Below are 19,404 nucleotides of genomic sequence, written 5' to 3'. Positions count from 1 at the left end.
TAAATAGATAACATTTGAGGGGGAAGGTAACAGTGTTCTGTGCACCTCAGCGTGTAGTTATGCCGACCATATAACTATGGAAGAGTCTTCAGACAATACTAGTTCTCTTGGCTAAGAAGCAGAGATGAGCATTGGTCCCTAGAGTCAGGCATTACCAGACGGGGGAAACTTTTGCCTTTTTATATATATAAAACCACTGATAGATTAATGGTCCATTTCTGTTCTGCATAGAAACTTCATTTAAAATTATTATGAAAATTCAGAAGTGAGAAAAGACAAGAGTCACCACTCACTGTATGTTTCTTCCAGAATTCACAAGCTTTGCCAGGGTTACATCTGAAGCCTTGTGAAACTTTTTATGGAAGATTTACTTCCACAAAACTGTCAAATTACTCCAGAACAGCAATAGAGTCACCTTACCCAAGGGCAATGGGTGACATAAAAAAATTATCAATAATTCAGTCTAGGCATATTAATGAAGAAAATAATATTACAACATTATCCAAAATGTGCTTTTCCCAGATCAGTGGAATTTGTACATAAATAGCATCATAACATGGGAAGAACTTCCCATTCCCTTTCAAGCCTGATTCCAAAGAAGAAATTCCTACATGATACCAAAATAAATGGTTTCTGATTCTGATGAAATACGTAATAGTATATTTAAGGAATTGTAAAAGGTTGCTTTGTAATTATAGTAGTCCAAATGCCACCTGCTGTTTGTGATTAATATTGCATCCTTGATCATTTTTAGTGCCTTAGAGAACATTCTGAATTTTGTGATTCCAAAGGGTTTTTTTCAATCATGTATAAATGTTTCACATATTTAAAGAGTCTGCCTTTCCCATAAAGGTTTATAATGAGTGTTTTATACCATTTTACCCGCTGATTTCAAATTAAATTAATTAAACTATATGAAAAACAGTTTTGAGGAGGCAATTAAGTTGTTTCAACTGTATCAGAGAAGCTTTTATAAGTAGGTATTGGCGAAACCTTGTAATAGGGAGGTCTTTATTGTCAGATCTTCTAGCAGCACAAAGTGAACTCTGATGATAATGGAAGCTCAGATGCCTGCTAGGCTCAAAAATGAGCCGTGACTTCAGATTTAAATGAATTGTTTTGTTTTGTAGACTCGAAAATGCCACTTACAAAACTCAAAAGTAGTATCCTGGATTATGTATTTAAAATGAGCTTCTCTTTTACGCATTGTCATCTTAGAAACTTGCTAGTAATGAGTTTAATTTGAAACAGTATCCCATTTATTCTTATAATTGTTATTATTCTTTAAAAAACTAGGAATTAGAAATCCTTACAGTGTTCCATTTCCTCCAGAGAGCTACCAGTTAATTATCATATGTTGCTGCCTAGGCATTTATTTAGAAGTTTTGAATGTTTCCTATGTACATTGAATGGTTCTTCATCATAGTTGAGATACTGAAAGCAAATTGAACTGGGTAAGTTTGATAGATATTTGCCTCTCCTTGGTAATGCTTCTCTCAAGTTCAATTTTATATAGTCTTCATTAGTCCTTTAATGTTTGTAAAAATTACCTGTATCATATATCTTACAATGCTTTAAGTTAAAAGTGAGTTGATTGAGTACAAATTCATCGTTTATTCTAGGTGGCTGACAGTGGAAGGCCTCAGTTGTCTTCTATGAGTTATATTGACATTAAAGTCATTGAGGAAAGTATCCACCCTCCTGCAATCCTGCCCTTAGAAATCTTCATCACAATCTTTGGAGAAGAATATGGTGGTGGTGTCATTGGAAAAGTGCATGCAACAGACCAAGATGTTTATGACACTCTAACATACAAACTGGATCCCCAGATGGAATCTCTGTTCAGTGTTTCTAGCACTGGGGGGAAACTGATTGCTCACAAAAGGTTAGATGTAGGACAATACCCCCTGAATGTTACTGTTACAGATGGGAAGTTTACCACTGCAGCTGTCATTGAAGTACATATCAAACAGGTCACACAAGAATTGCTGAATCACAGCATAACTTTTCAGTTTGGAAACCTTGCCCCAGAGGAATTCATTGGTGATTATTGGCGCAATTTTCAAAGAGCTTTAAGGACTTCCTTGGGAGTTAGAAGAAATGATATTCATATAATCAGCTTGCAACCTTCCGATCATCCATCAAATCTTGATGTACTGCTGTTTGTTGAAAAGGCTGCTAGTTCTCAGCATTCAACCAGAGCCTTGCTCCACAAAATAAATTCCTCTGTGCCTGATCTTGAAGAGATCTCAGGTGTCCAAATCCTTAAAGTTTTTCACAAACTCTGCTTGGGTTTGGATTGCCCTTGGAAATTTTGTAATGAAAAAGTGATGGTGGATGAGAAAATTATGTCAACTCACAGCACGGCTAGACTGAGTTTTGTCACACCACATCACCATAGAAGTGCAGTCTGCCTTTGTAAAGGTAAGAACTATCTATAGTCTAAGGTACAAAATTAACTTTCTAAGCTCTTAAGCAGAAAAGCAATAACTGAAGTACAAGAAATATTCTTTGTATAAAATACAAACATTGACTCCATCCTTATTTAACAGGCACAGTTATAAGTATAGCCTTATACTGAGCAAAATGTAAAACTGTAGTAGAGTGAAGAAATCATGCTTTTGACCTCACTATTGTAAGTAGCTTTTTCCCAAGTCATGCTGGCTGTAACGTCTAATAAAAATTTGGAGGATGGGGAGGGGGCTATTATGAGAGGTCTCTCAAACATTTAAGAGCTTCATTTTTTCCTATCCATATCTTGATGGCTAGCAGTTCTATCCCTAAGGATATTCAGTGTGGGCATTTAAGAAAACATACATTCTTGGTGTGACTGGAGAATTGCAATTCCTAAAAGATTCTGCCTGACAGCTCCAAAGGATTTGAAAATGATAAACTGTGCATAGTTTACCTAGATAACATAATTTATGAATTCTGTAGAGAGAGAGAAAAAAAAAAGAGTGCAATCTCAGGTGAGTAATTTTCACAGCAGAATTTGATCTGATAGTAATTTACAACTGAATGATGGAATGATTGCTTGCTGGGTGGCTGTCATATTTTCCTTCCTCCTGCTTTCTGACAGTTATCATTTTCATCACCTGTTGTGCCTGAGCAAAATTAGGATCAGAGGTTTAGGTGCTCCTGCTTGCAGAATTACTGAGAGGAGAGGCAGGAATAAAACTAAAGCCGTGCTCTGTTATGTGTTTCCCAGATGGAAGATGCCCGCTCATGAACAGTATTTGTGAAAGAAATCCATGCCCTGAAGGTACTGAATGCTTAGCTGACCTTCAGGAAGAGAAGTACACTTGTGTTTGTGATGGAAGCACTGCCACCCAGTGCCCTGGTAAGGTTTTATCACTTAATCCTCTTTGTCTAATTCAGATAGACGATCTGCAGTTTTAAATTCTGGTTTGTGGTCTTTCTTTTAAGTTTCAGCTGCACAAGCAGTGACTTTTACTGGAAGCAGTTATGTGAAGTATCGCCTCATAGAAAATGAAAACAAAGAGGAAATGAAACTGACGATGAGGCTCAGAACCTATTCTACTCATGCAGTTGTCATGTATGCCCGAGGAACTGATTACAGTATTTTAGAGGTATGTGGCTCCAAATTTTAAAATCTTTTAATTAACAAAAAGCTTCTGAATTTCATTCTGAATTTTCTCTAGATATAAGCTGCTGCAGACTTATACTCACTTACTGGATTCCTTTAATTTAATCATCAGGTGAACACCCTACGTTATTAAGTAAAATGCTTTAGATGTTTAGCTAAATATTTAATGACTTTTAGAATAATGCATTTTAATCTTCCAAGTTAATAACCTTTTTGAGCAAAAGTATTCATAATACTCTATAATATAGGTAAGAAGCATGATGAAAAAATAAATACAATCGATAAAGAGAAGGGGAAACTGAAAGATTCAGAATTACTGAGAATTGACCAGCAATGATTAGGAATTTTAAATGGCATTAATAATTCCAATTAGATCTTTAAGCTTATATGTGTAAATATTCAGACCTCATTCTACTTAATTGTTGTCATTTTAATGTAAGAAATAAAGCACTATAATTATCTTGCAAAGTTTATAAATCATTAAAAAATCCTCTTGCATGAAAAATTAGATATGAATTACAGTATTTCTTAGTTAACAATGGTAATTGTGACTGGAATTTCCATCACTAAGTGAGGCAGTCAGAAACCATGACATGCTGTGACCATAACGGTGGCGCAGCAGTTAGAGTGCAGTACTGCAGGCCACTTTAGCTGATTGTTCAGCAGGTCAGCGGTTCAAATCTCACCGGCTCAAGGTTGACTCAGCCTTCCATCCTTCCGAGGTAGGTAAAATGAGGACCCAGATTGTTGGGGGCAATGTAAATATACATATACATTGCTTACTGGTGTACACCGCTTAGAGAGTGCTTGCACTTAAAGCGGTATATAAGTCTCATAAATAAATAAATAAATAAATAAATAAATAACAGTTAATAACAGCAATCCTGGCAGTCCCCATTGCTGTCATTAAGTGAGGTTTACAAGTCATTAAGCAAAGACCTGCTACAACTTTCTGCCAGTTTCCAACAACCAAAATCAGTAGCAACTCAGGTGCTTTCAAACAGGCTAGCAGGCATGTAAGAGGTTGCTATGGGTGGGGCAGGGTTTGATATGCAAGTACATCAAGGCTTGTGATGGCTGCTACCAGGTGGGCAAGTGTGAGCACAGTAAGGCTTAGAATGACTACTGTGAGGCAGATGAGGGGTATAAGGTCTGGTATGGCACAAGGACAGTGAGGCTCGGGGTGATTTCTGTTGGAGAAAGGAGGGTAAACAAATATCCAATGCAGCCCATGCACAACAAGATTTGGGGTGGCTGCTGTGGATTATGAAATGGTACATGAGGTCCAGCATGGCACAAGCAGAGCAAAGCTTGGAGTGGATGCTGCTGGGCATGGGGAATTTACAATTCACAAGCAACTTATGACCTTCCTTGCCTGCTTCCCCTGACTTTGCTTGTAGGAAGCTGATAGGAAAGGTTGCAAATGGCAAATATGTGACCATGCAACTATTTTAAGTGCAAGCCAGTTGCCAAATTGCAATCATGTTGCTGGGACAACTGAAACTTTGAGGATTGATCGTAATATCTCTAATTCAACACTGTTGAATTTTGAATAGTCAATGAATGAGTGGTCGTTAACAAAGAATGGGTGAATTTCAGTGATGTTAGATGAACTATGATTGTATAATATAACCACAGTTTGATACCCTCTTAGAGGTTGGGATATCTAGTACTGAATTCAAAAATCTAGAGTTGCAGTTCTTAAAGATTTCAGGCAATATGTCAGAGAAGGTTGTTCACATTTGACATTCTTGTAAGTGGAGCCTATGAAATGTCTTCATAGTTAATTGTTACCTTTCTTCTTTCTTTTAGATTCACCATGGGAAACTTCAATACAAATTTGACTGTGGAAGCGGTCCTGGAATTGTGTCTGTGCAGAGCATTCAAATTAGTGATGGCCAGTGGCATTCAGTGTCTCTTGAAGTGGATGGAAACTATGCTAAACTGATTCTAGATAGGGTGCACACTGCCTCTGGTATTGCCCCTGGTACTCTCAGGACACTGAATTTAGATAACCATGTATTTTTTGGTGGTCACATTCGACAGCAGAGTATGAGACATGGAAGGAGCCCACAGGTTAGCAATGGTTTCAGAGGCTGTATGGATTCCATTATACTCAATGGTCAAGAATTGCCCCTGAATAACAAACCTCGGAGTTATGCTCAAATGGAAGAATCTGTGGATGTATCTCCTGGATGTTTACTGGCAACTATGGAGGATTGTTCAAGCAGTCCATGCCAGAATGGAGGCATTTGTAATCCACTCCCCACTGGAGGTAAGATTTGTTTGTTTGTTTATTATTGGTATTTAGCATGGCTTTATTTTCTATGATTGCAAATGTAATGCTATATAAGACCACTTTATCTCACTGCAACTTTGTATTAGCTGTTTGGAATACTTTCCAAGTGATAGTCTAAAACCAGATTTTCCCCAGAGCAAGTGAAGATGCACACACTACACCTGATCTTAGCCAAAAGGCCGAGAAGGTCTTTTATTTTAACATTTTAAAAAAACCTTGCATATTACAGATGCCATTCAGTTCAATTAACCTAAATGTTAAATGCCCTGGTGGAGCAATACTGCTGTGTCTGGTTTTCAAAATGCTAGTTAGATAAAGCTATCTGGACTCTATTTATTGTATTCCAACATTTAAAGTTTCATACACCGTCAGCCTTTTAAAAGGAATGAGATTTATTATATTCTTTTGATTAGGATACTGTAATCATTTCTGAAATGGCTATCATATTTACAGTTACTTATCCCATAGTAAGATATTATTAAGCTTTATTAACTGGTTCTTTACATCTTTTTAGGCGTGATGCATATCTGTAATGCTTTTGTGCTGATTTATCTAAATTTTGGTTTCAGAAAAGTTCCATTGATTGTCTTTTCTGTGCAGAAAAAAAATGCATTTAGTTTTGTGAGCACAGTTACATGCTTTCATTCTTGGCTTTCATTGCAGGTTATTATTGTAAGTGTGCAGCTGCATTTATGGGTACACACTGTGAAGTAAATATCAACCCATGTGCTTCCAATCCCTGCCTTTATGGTGGCACTTGTATTTCCATCAATGATGAATTCATCTGCCAGTGCAGAGGGCTATACACAGGTCAAAGGTAGGATGCCTTTTTCTAAGCGTTGAAATAAATTTCATCCCAGTGTGTTTATCTTGACAGTATTGCCTCTATAATATTCTCTGCTTGCAAGTGTACTTTGAGAAAATGGTCTGTGTGAGCATTGCATCCATTTATTTTGTTTGAAACAGAAGAAGGTTTTCATGTATGCTTGAAGAAGTAAGGTACAAATGAGGACAAGCTTGTGCATATAAACATATGTCTCGTTCAGTCATTCTTGTGGAGAGTCAAAACATGCTGTGGATTGGATGGAATGCACATTTATTGGAAAATCAAGGTTTGCCCTGCAAGAATTGTAAAAACAAGCAGTTGAAATCTATGATATCTGTTTATGTTCAAGGCAAATGTTAATAATCCAGGAATCATATTGTGACTCATGCTGTTTAGTACACAAAATAACTTTTCTGGCTTGATACGCTGAAGTTGGCAAGGGTACATTCATAGCTCATCAGATTTGAATGATTGATTTAGGAGGTAATTGACTTATCTTTTTTTCCCCTAGGTGTCAGATTGGTCCATATTGCAAAGACAACCCCTGTAAGAATAATGGCAAATGTATTGATAGCTTAGATGGCCCTGTTTGTGAATGTGAGACTGGTTTTCATGGTGAGAGGTAGGTAACTTTTGTACAATTAACAGTTTTAATTGCTCTAGTTTACATAGCATGTAGAATAAAAATTCTTACCGGGGGGGGGGGGGGTAGTAGCCTAGAACGTTACCTATCCATTTTTAAAGCTTAGTTCTATCATAAGAGGCTGAAACATAAATTCAGCCATGAAGATGGTCCTGGAATGGTCTCTGAATACAGAACATTATGATCAAAGATAACTTGTATTTCTATCTATGTTCATTTGACACACGAGATAAGGACTTGTCTAAATTTTAGTTTATCAGCAAACAGTCATCCCCACTGGCTTTCTGTGCAGCTAGCAAACCATGGATACTACTAAGTATAATTTGTTTGCTGTGGTGTTGAGGTAGGCTTCTGGGAATAAATCAAAGAGAAGAACTCCATGTTCTTGTTTAGAAAACATAGCCTATAAAGTACAAATAGAACTGTTTACAGCATAAGCCAGCAAATTGCTTGAATTGCATAAAGCAACAGTATTTTGGGGATAGTAAATTAGGATTTTGGGGGGGGGGGAATGAAGCTTGCTATGTCATATTAATTGACTATGTATTGTAAAATAGCCTAATACTAATCTAATGTAAGATGAGCATGGTTTTAAAATTGGAGGAAGAAACATCAGTAAAATATACTATGTTGATGACATAGATCAGTGATGGCGACCCTTTTAGAGTCCAAGTGCCCAAAAACTGGCCCCAACCCCATTGTACCCCTGCTCCGCCCCCACTCCATCCCTCGCCCTGCCTGCCTGGCCACTCACCGCCTCCAGGGCCCACCGCAGATCACCCAGGCAGCCCAGTAGGGCCATGGCAGCCACACCCTCTGCCCACCCCCCTCAGCATCAACTGTGCATGATGGGGCATGAGAGCAGAGTCTTATCTACATTGCCTGGCTGCCATGTCCTTGGCTGTGCTGCTTCGCGTGGGCCACGCTCGGGGGTGACTCTCCTCCAGGGGGGCTGCTGGTGAGGAGAAGGTCATGGGGGAGGCAAGGCTGGGGCAACGGCATGTGTGCCCACAGAGAGGGCTCCTAGTGCCACCTCTGGCACGCGTGCCTTAGGTTCACCACCACTGACATAGATAACAGCAGCTTCTAGTAATGAAAGCCAAGGTGCATATTGAAAAAATTAAATATAAAGAAGATAAAACTAATGACAATGGATACAACATAAGCCTTAGGATTCATAATTAATATATCTAAGTCATAGTTTCTGCCTTTTGTGGCCAAGCAAGGTAGATGGCTCAGTTACAGTGGTAATGGGCAAAATTGCACACAGTCAAGAAATACACCAGACTAGAACCTGGTAGAGCATTGATGAAAGTCTTAGAAAGATATTCAGATGCCATGATGGTATGTACAAAGTATGTACACAGATCAGAATAGTGCAGGCCATAAAATTTTCCTGTGATACTCTGTGGAAGTGAAAGTTGAAGATTGAAGAAGCAGGATATTGAATATTGAAGCTTTTGAATTTTGGTATTGGAGAAGACTCCTGAGAATACAATGGACAGCCAAGAAAATATACAAATAGATCTTGAACAAATCAACACAGAGTTTTCACTAGAAGTATAAATGTCCAGGATCCAAAATTATCCTACTTCAGACAGATTATGTGAAGACCTAGCTCTCTGGAGAAAACTTTAATGCTGGAAAAGATGGAAGGAGTATGACTTTAATGCTAGAAAAGATGGAAGGAGTATGACTAGAAGTATAATTGGTTTCTGAAGTTGCATTGCAGCATCACCAGGGTCTGGTGATAAAAATTCAGACATTTGGCAACCTGCCCACAATTATGACCATAGGTGTGCTTCGGTTCCTACCACCTGCTTATTTTCCACTCTCCCAATATCTCCACCTTTTTGGCTGCTTTGTACTTTATGATAAATCCCTGCTGCCTGCCCCCAGCTGACCTTTGCTATTGTCTTCTTCCTGCTGATGGCCTTGTATCCAGGCGCTGGGCAAAGGCCCGGGATATGTGTGCTGTGTGCAACAGCACAGCAGAACCTCATTTGCCAAAGGGAGCTTGCCACAAACATTGGCATTAAAAAAAAATTACTTTTTTGCTTATCACTGGATTATAGCAAATGTGCACCCTAAGACACCTCTTTGCAAAAACAGGAAGTGGTGAGAAACATAGGAAAGTTTGCCACACCAAATTTTAGCACTAGTTTTAGAATTTTCTTCATGGCAATAATATCTGTAAAAAAAGGGGGGGGGATTTTTGTCTGTCTATCTGTCTAGAAAAGTTGTTGATTAGGTTAGGGACTTCTTCATCTTCACCAACCATGGCAAGAAAGTGTTTAATTGTGCTCAGCTGTTTGACCATCGAACAGGAGTGTCCAGCTATGGGAACTTTAAGACGTGTGGACTTCAACTCCAAGAATGACTGGCTGGGGAATTCTGGCAGTTGAAATCCATAAGTCTTAAAGTTCTCATGGTTGGACTGCCTCAGCATATAATTTCATCAGCAATGGTTTTATATATAGAACTGTTATTTGGAAAAATCCCATTCTGCTGTAAGGAGAACTAAAAGGCAGCCTTTTCTCCTATCCATAGTGCAATCTTCCCTTCCACTTATATATGCATTCACTTTTTTATTTTGTCAATGAAGTGCAGTAATCCTGAAATTATTTTTCCCAAGAGCGACTTTTGACACACTCAGATATTCCAAGCAATGGTCCCCAGATTGCAGAAAGCAAAGTAGAAGAGCCTTATCTTCCACTTGCTTGTTTGGATGACCACAAACCAATTGGGAAAATGGATCAGAATGGAAGAGTAACTTAAGCAAAGTGGTTGGATGCAATAGGATTACCAGGTTCTAGTTTGCTGTGGTTGACCTAAAAAAGAGAACTTATTTTTTGTTCCCAGGAGGCGTTCAGATTACAGCCCACTACAGTTTGTATGATAAGAATCTTAGCATCTATAAACTGTGAGTGTGTAACTTGGATAATACGCTGTTGGTATTCACAAACTGATGTCTTTTAATGTTTTGTAGGTGCCTAACTGATGTTGATGAATGCATAGAAAACCCATGTCTGAATGGCGCTCTGTGTGAGAATACATATGGTGCTTATAACTGTAACTGTAGTCATGGATTTGGAGGAAAACATTGTGTTGAGGTCCTTAATAAATATGTTTCAACTTCCTGGAACATTGGCTTAGCTGAAGTAATTGGAATAATCATTTTCATAGCAACTATCTTAGTCCTAGTTGGGGTTTTCGTTTTCTGTCGCCGAATGATCAGAAAAAAGAGGAAAAGCCAGCCACAACCAGAAGACAAACATCTGGGAACCACAACAGCTTTCTTGCAAAGACCATACTTTGATTCCAAACTGAATAAGAACATTTATTCTGACATTCCACCTCAGGTGCCTGTACGCCCCATTTCATATACTCCAAGCATTCCAAGTGACTCTAGAAACAACTTGGACAGAAATTCTTTTGAAGGTTCCACTATTCCAGAACATCCAGAGTTTACTACTTTTAACCCTGACTCTGTACATGGTCATAGAAAAACAGTGGCTGTTTGCAGTGTAGCTCCTAATTTGCCACCACCTCCTCCATCCAATTCTCCATCAGACAGTGACTCAATACAGAAACCCAGCTGGGACTTTGATTATGACAGTAAGTGTTCCTTTTCTTTCTATTAAAAAAGATTTGCTGATAGATGTTGAGACATGTGTCTTGCAATAACATTATCAATCATAGACTAGGAATAAAGTGACTGGGGACAATTTAGAGTGTAAGCTAAACATCAAGTAACAAGTCACTTTTTTATCATTTATGTAGTAAATTATTCTCTCTGATGCTTAATTGAATGCCAGTGAAATGTGATCATCCAAAATTAGAGAATTGTTTTCTGTACAGTCAGAAAGGCCCTGGAAACTCAAACAGTAGATGTGTTTGCACTTCTGAAAAAAGTAATGCAGCATTTGCTCTTTTCTCCACTTCCATGCAGAATGATTTATACAGATTTGTGAGATTCCACAGTTTTTGAGACATAGAAATAAGAAAATTTCTAATTAGAGAGGAAACATCTTGATTACATGGAACATTAAAGACAGAAAATCCTGTTTGTACTACTGGCTTTTGTAGAGCATAAAGGAACATGCTACTTTCCTAATTTCAATATGTTCAAACAAGAGTTACTTTACCATTGCAAACACCCAAAACAATGAAAAGTTGGAGTGAGGAGAAATGAAAAACGTTGACTGCTCAAGCCACTTAATTGTTTTATAATATGCATCTTTTAACAGTGGACTTAGGAATTTAGGGAATGTATGCCATGAAAAATTACCCAGTCACTAACATTTCCAGCACAATGTGGGAACATATTGTTTATACCAGCTAATGTCTGCTCCCATCCCTTTCATTAAGCCTACATGAGATTTACAAAAAGGCACACCTAATAAAATTAGTACATATCTTTCCTACTCCTTTTATATTTTTTGTGCTGTTTTATGAGGTAGACTGATTCCATTCCGATGATCCTTAATTTTGTGTGGGGGGGGGGGGTTTCCCCTATCTTAGCTAAAGTTGTGGATCTTGATTCCTGCCTGCCAAAGAAGCCTCTGGAAGAAAAGGAGTCTCAGCCTTACAGTGCTCGGGAAAGTATGTCCGAGGTCCAGTCCCTCAGCTCATTCCAGTCAGAATCATGTGATGACAATGGTAGGTACACAACAGATCCTTATTGGTCATTGCTGCATCTTAGTTTTCTTCAGCTTGGGGCGCTTCAGACATGTAGAATTACAACTTTTCCTTTTTCGGATTTGTGCAACACCATCAAAAGGACACCAAGTGGAGGAAGCCTGTCCTCTCCTTAACTTTCATCACCAGATAATCTGTTTTATACTTGCATAATCAATATCATAATATTCTATAGGAATGTACATGTTCCACATAATATAAATGGGCTCAGTAAAGTTGTTAAATCAGTTAATATATCCTCGTTTGATAGGTAATTGATTACAACTAAATAGTTCTTTTGCAAAATAATCCTGTGGAAGTATAAACATTAGCTGTTTGGTGCTAATGTTAGGCTATAAACGTCTAAAATTGGGTTACAGCTTTGTTTGTTTCCTTTTTTCTCCCTTGCTGCTGCTGCTGCTGCCTCAGCTCCCATATGGATCAGAGCAGTACTGAGCGAAAGCAGAGTATAAGGGATTTGCTTGTAAGTCTGATTACATAAGTAATGAAGGAAGTTGTCCCCAGGGGCTTTATTATAAATGTTTGCTTTATGCCATGATAAGGGCTAAATATCTCTTTAGTCTTTATCATGGCATAATGTGCTCTTTGTGCATTAAAAATATTCCACTTAACAGAATCACACTGTAATCTTAATGGGAAAATGAAAACATTCTGAAAGTTGCATGACCCATCAAATATACCCAGAAAATCTGTTTTTTTAATTTGACTTAGCCCTAAGTATTTTTTCCTTTTAATTACCACAAAGTTTGCTACTTTTAAAATATTTTTGTAAATTTTAATTAGTATAACAAAACACATTTTTATGATAAAATGTTACATATTAAAACTTCCTTTTATTACTTTTTTAAAAAGTAAATTTTATTGATTTATGGCTTTTCATGAAAGCGTGTGTGTGTGTGTGTGTGTGTGTGTGTGTGTGTATGTGTTTCTTAGTAGATAATAAAACTACTTTTGTCAAGTTCCAGAAGTTTCAAAATGTTTTTCCTGTTTTTTATCAACACTAGAAATGGTTCTTTGTTCTGTAAATCTGAATGCTGTTTCCAAATAAGTTAATATAATACAGCATGATAAGAGAAGAATAGCAATGACAAATATCATAATTGCAGGCTGCAGCTGAAAGTATTATGTGCTATAAGCATGATGCAGCCTGCAGAGATAATAATTAAGAAGAAGCAAAGAAATAGAGCCAGCAATTTGGCTACTTAAATCAAACCTTCTCCCACCCTCTAGTTTGACTTTTAAGCTGTGATTTGTTTTCTTACGCCCTATTCTAGTAACACTTCCTTTTTCAATATTGTCAACTTCATCTCATTTTGTATTCTACTTTACACCTAATTAAGGATGCTTGGGACAGCTAACAAAATAAAATGCAAAAGCAAATTTAAAAGCACAATTCAGAAATGTAATTAAATCTCTCTGAAATACTGTTCCACTTTATGCTTCCTTTTTCCACCTCTATTTCCACTAATCCTAATCCTAATTGTCTTCCGGGCATTGCTTCTGTTTATTTTTAACTAGTTCCTATAAAACTCCTGCCTTAACTTATTAAAAGGAACCTCAATTTTATTTTGTGGGGAGAAAAACCCATAGACTGCCTTGTCCCTGTGCTTTTCAAGATTTTGTAAAATAGTCTTCCCCTGTCCTTTCTTCCTATCCCTACCACTGCCTTTTTACCTGTCAGTTTTCCAGGTATCACCACAACCTTCACAAAAAACTTGCTAGAAAACCTGTTTCTCTACATCCTGCCTGCACAAAAGATGGATTATGTACTGCATTGTATTTATTTTCCTAATAAATGATTGCTTGCAGATATGCAGGTGGCAAGCCACAGGGGATACACATAGTCATGAAACAGAATCTATTTGGGGTTAATCACTCTGACTGGCATTCTTCACACTTTTTAAATACCCACTTTCTTCTATCAGTAAATCTAAAGATATTCCCTGCAACTTGATAGTGACCTAATTCAGACATAATTCAAAACAAATTGAATCCAGGTGCAGTGTACGAATTTGATGATGATCCATATCCTGGTAAATTAATGCTTTTCTCCCAAAAGATTAGTGCAATAGTGAAAGGCTTGAACCCACTTCTGTTTGCACACACTATTCATGTGTGCAACTTATATAATCGCTATATTGCATTTTTATTTGACAATCTATATACCAGTATGAAAAGAAGAGTGAATGAGTATAAATGATTGTTAAAATTATGTGCATGTTTCTCTTTGCAATCCATTTTTAGTTTTGGTAACCTTTCTAAGCCATTCATGTAGATAGGATTGATTGTTGATATTTGCAGGTTAAAAATGTTTTCATTCTACTAGAGACTGTAATTCAATTGAATGTCTCTGTATAATCAAAATGAAACAATGCTAGTGCTAATCTGCGGTGGGAAGGTGTATGTTTTGTACGAGTGTTTTAAATTTTACATTGCATGTAATTTTTATAAAAATATAAGTCTTACATTAATTCATGTTGATAATGTTATGTGCTATTTGAAATGGTTGCTAATCATAGGTTGTTTTTTTTTTTAATTTACTCCTTCCATACTTTTTACAAGCTTCCCTAGTGACTGTAATACACCTTGTCAATGCTGTTGTTGACTCGGTGGGAAAAGAAGGTATATAGCTTTCATTTTTATTTATTGCCTATGTAGAACATTGCATGCCCTATACTTTAAACAAGAAACATTGGAAGATAATGTACAATATTTGCTTTATTATTAGTAATGTATGCTGTATATACTTGGTCTATATTTTTAAAATAGACATCTTTATTGATTTATGAAGGAGCCTAAATGAGATGTCTAATGTACCCCTGTATTGTTCTGACTTGATTTCCCAAAAGTCCACATCCACACAGAAGTCTGTAATACTCAAATGGCACTAATTCAAGAATATTAATGGTAACGTTCCACAATCCTCAAGATGCATAAATGATAGCATTAGCAAGATCATAAGATGTTCCTATAGTCCCCCCTAACTTTATTCTTCTGATGCAGTTCCCGTATGCAAATTCTCAAGTATTGGAAGGTTGAGATAAAGTTAGTGATGGTTGTGCTTGTAGAGAAAATGTAAAGTTTCTTCCTGCTGAGAAAAAAAAAAAAGTTGAATGTGAATGGATGAAGTTGTGGTCTTCATCAACCCAAAACTAATTCACCCATGATTTGCATTCTAAAAGCTTTCTAAATACTGCATAACTATAAAAGAGTTCCCTTTTTCTGTCTTCATGTATAGATAGCTAATGGGATTATTGACAACAATGGTATTAAAGCATAAAGCATAACAGTTAAAAGTTTGTCTAATAATGCATCTGCATCCACCATGGAAAAACTCCAGATAAATTAGAAGTTTGATTGCTGGAATTTCCAGTTGGGATGTACATAATGTCTAAATACATCTGGAGAGGATCAGATTGGAATAAATTTGTGTCAATAATAGAATGCAGATCAAGAGTTTATTGTACTGATAAAATGTACAAATTATGAAACAGCAAGACACTGATTTATATTTCAGCTCTATTATTCAGAAATGAAGGATTCTACAGAATAAAGCAATCCCTCTGCCCCCACTTCTATAATAATATTGGTGAAAAGGTTATTAAATGACTGCAATCAGTTTGAATAACAAATAGTAGTATACATATTCATTTCAGTTCATATACAGTTCAGTTCAGTTCTTTGTCAGATTTTTTCCATTTTGCATACATTTATTATTTGCTTACATGAAAGGCATAATCCAGATAGAATAATCTCCAAATATTTATTTTCTGTTCTGCATATAGATCTCATCCCATATTGAGAAAATTCTTTTAATTTATTTTTATATATACAAGTGTTCCCAACTGGGCAGGAAGACAGAATAGTTTGCAGTGTAGGAACTGTTTAAAATAAGTGTGTAAGAACAACTAATATTTCAGGTCTTCTTGTTTCTCTTGGCATTCAGGTTAATGCAAGGTGACAGTGTTACTTATAATAAGATTGAATTTACAAATCTATATTGACTATTTGAATACAGCAAACTCCTGCATCTAATGTCCTCCATATGTATTACACAATTCTCAGAATTCCAAGCAAGACGGCTAGAAAAGAGTTAATGAAATCTAGTCCAAACTCAGCTGAAGGACATCATATTAGGCATAATGATAATTGGCCAATAACACAAATAACTCCAGCAATAACAATATGAAACTAATTATGTTAATTAGATTTTCTATATATAGAAATACATATATCCATATATCTTCTATACAAAAAGCACTACAAGTAGTATTTCTGAAATACCATATACTAAAAGTGTTGCTTATGTGCTGTTATTCATGCGTGTGATAACTTAAAGAGTAGGAGAAAGAGAAAGTGTAATGGATCATCTTTGTTCCTGGAGGCTCCTGATACAACATAGGGGAAGCAACTAACAAAAATCACACAAACTCTCTAAATGCTACAAAAATCACTATCTACAAATAAGGCTGTGGAAAACCCATGTCTTACAATAATATACACATAAACACTTTTTTAAAGGAAAAAAGCCTGAGAAATGAGTCAGTATCTACCTGGTGAGCCCTGAACATGGTTAGAGTAGACCATGTAGCCACAATGGTCAGGGCCCTAGAAAAGTAAACAAGACAAGATGAAGTGAGTCCAGTCAGTTATACATATTCATCAACTTTCAGACTTAAAATATCATTCTTCACATTTATTCGTCGGCATACCCATTCTTATTCTTGTAACATACACATACATTTATATAGGAACATCTGTCTGTTTAAATATATGCAGAAACAATTTCACACATATAAAACATGCACCCAACACATTCTTGCATATCACAAATGACTACCTAGATGCACCCTTCTATGTGCTTGGCTGGGTTTGATAGTAATAAAAAAGCTTTCTTCAAAATGATTGCTATCTCCCAAGAGTGGTATGTGATAACCATACCACATTCTTCTGCTGATGAAGATTCCTAGCCTGAAAGAAGCCTCCCTTTGGCAACGCTAGAAGGAGGTTTCAGACCAATGAGAGCAGTGTTTTGCAACCCTAGCAACGTTAGAAGGTGTGGACTTAAAACTCCCAAAATTCTCTTAGCCAGAAGGCAAGCTGCCTGAGGAATTTTGGGTGTCGAAGACCACATAGTGTAAAATAGTCAAGACTGAGAAACACTGAGGTAGGGAGATTCTTCAGACCACATTTAGCTTGACATCTAATGGTTTTCTTTGTTACTCTTAGCAGTGGTACAAGATCAGTGTGGATATTAAAATAAACCAAACCAAACAAGATCAAGATTTATACTTTTCAAAAATTGCCTAGGGCTCAGACATTTATTGTTGTTGTTATTTATTTATTGGCTTTATATCACACCTTCCTATCTATATGATAGCTTTGATCTATTTACAGCTTGCAACTGTAAATGTACAAAATATAAGCTAAAACAAATTAAAATCCATTTGAAATCAGTAATTAAGCAGATAAGTTAACAGCTACAAGTTTGACAAAAAAAATGTTTTTACTAATTTCCCAAATTTTAGGACAGTGGGACCCAGCTCTCTCTACCTAAGGCACACATTCCATAGCCACATACGAAAAGGTGTTTCCTTGTATGAATGATAGTAGAATGTCTTCATAACTAAGGAGGACATCTTCAGATGGATATCCCTGATAATTTGGAAGTTCATGAGGTTAATAATAAGCACTTTTATTAGATCCAAGGAGGCACATAACTAATTTCACACACCCAAATTTGACTGAGATACAGAATCGCCTTTTGAAACAGAGATTACTTTTTTTGTAAGGTTATTTGATGAATATTATCATCATCTAGCTACTAACCTAATATTTCTTCATGGATCTCTGCCTTTGCTATATAGTTCCATAACTATAATAAAATGAACATGAATTTGTGTGACATCATGCTATCATGTAGGGTTTAGGGCCATTACAATTTTGGAACTAATCAACTGAATGTGTTTTCCCTGTCTTTTTGCCTGTCTTCTAAAGAGTCTTTTGCTGTTCCTGACCTGGGCAATTCAAGAGGTGACTTCTGCATGTAGATGTTCAGAGATGCTCATTTAAATGTACACAGCACTAACTTGCCTTTAATTGGTTGCTGTGTGTGTGTTTGTGTTGTAATTCATACACTTTATTGCAATGTTTTAAAATACACTTTTTTAGAATTTATCATGAATTGGAGAAGTGTTATTTTTTGTAACACTGCAATGTTTTTTGTCAAATTGTTCATCTTTATTTTCAGCATATTTTATATTTGTTCTACAACACAAAGCAATTTTGGAATTTTTGCATGGTTAGCTTAATATCTGTTTTGACATGAATGTCTGAATGCTGTTACTAATACTTTAAAAAAAGCAGATATTCAATTATATTTTTATACTCTGTTAAAGAGCTGATAGGTAGGTCATTGATAATATTAGTGACAGTAATATTAATCATTAACCTTGTTTTTAAATTTTAAATTAAATTTATTGGTCCCAGTCCAGATCAAAGATAACCTTATTTCTGTACTATTTGCATACTATGCATATTCCTAAATCTGTTCACTCTGTTTTTACTTTAGTTTAGTGTATGATTTTTATATATATGTTTTCTGAGGTTTTCGCGGGTGTTTGTATGTAGGTCTTTGGTTGTTCGGGTTTTCTCCCGCGTAAAATTGGAAGTGTCTTGGCGACGTTTCGACGAAGTCCCATTCGTCATCTTCAGGCTGGTGTTTTCAGCTTCGTGCTTCGAGCAGCAATGTGTGGTCTTAGCTGTTTCTTCCTTTTAACTGTCAGTGGGGGTATGAACCGATTGGGTGGGAGCCTGGCTGTGTTCTGACTGGGTGGAGGTGTGCTCTGACTGGTGAGGGGCTTGGCTGTGCTCTGATTGGCTGGGGGGTTGGCTGTGCTCTTATTGGCTGGGGGAGTGTTCTGTTTGGTTGTGCTCAGGTTAGTCTGAGTTGCAGAGGGGTTTAAGATTTTGGGCTGCCTTGCTATTTTTTGGCTTCACGTTCGTGGTCGTGCCTCCTCTTCATGGAGGGTGTCAGTTTGCTTCATGTTTGGATTGGAGGGGTTTAAAGTGGCTAATGATGCAGCTGTGGTCTGGCTTCTGGTTTGTGGTCGTGCCTCATCATCGATGTGGCTTTGGGTTTGTTTTTTGCGTGGATGTGTGGTGGTGACATCCTGTGTGGTTTTTGTGAGTGTGAGTCTGGTATCATTTTTTGTGTTAGGGAGTCGTTTGTCAATAAGGGCGGGTTTCCAAATGGCTGGTAGGCGGGAGGTATCATCTCGCTTATTCATGCTGTGTGGGCGTTTTTCTATCTCGATGGCTTCTCTGAT

General features: G+C 36.9%; 1 protein-coding gene across 6 annotated transcripts in view; it reads left to right on the top strand.

Moving 5' to 3' along the window:
- FAT1 (FAT atypical cadherin 1) overlaps positions 1-19,404 on the top strand; it is a 134,673-nt gene that overhangs the window by 111,709 nt on the left and 3,560 nt on the right. For 4 of the 6 annotated variants that reach the window (XM_039322838.1, XM_039322835.1, XM_039322839.1 and 1 more), the window contains exons 19-28: positions 1,623-2,424; positions 3,209-3,340; positions 3,427-3,590; positions 5,420-5,882; positions 6,570-6,723; positions 7,244-7,354; positions 10,365-10,993; positions 11,900-12,037; positions 14,639-14,698; positions 18,074-18,109. In XM_039322838.1, coding sequence (XP_039178772.1) covers positions 1,623-2,424; positions 3,209-3,340; positions 3,427-3,590; positions 5,420-5,882; positions 6,570-6,723; positions 7,244-7,354; positions 10,365-10,993; positions 11,900-12,037; positions 14,639-14,698; positions 18,074-18,109 — 2,689 coding nt within the window. The remainder of the gene's footprint in view (positions 1-1,622; positions 2,425-3,208; positions 3,341-3,426; positions 3,591-5,419; positions 5,883-6,569; positions 6,724-7,243; positions 7,355-10,364; positions 10,994-11,899; positions 12,038-14,638; positions 14,699-18,073; positions 18,110-19,404) is intronic. The other 2 variants (XM_039322836.1, XM_039322841.1) reach the window with 2 other exon arrangements.

The sequence above is a fragment of the Crotalus tigris genome, unplaced genomic scaffold (assembly GCF_016545835.1).
Source record: "Crotalus tigris isolate CLP2741 ecotype Arizona unplaced genomic scaffold, ASM1654583v1 scf7180000024141.418231, whole genome shotgun sequence".
NCBI classification, from domain to species: Eukaryota; Metazoa; Chordata; class Lepidosauria; order Squamata; family Viperidae; genus Crotalus; species Crotalus tigris.
The sequence above is the reverse complement of the archived record's forward strand: the minus strand, read 5'-3'. Positions and strand labels throughout refer to the sequence as shown.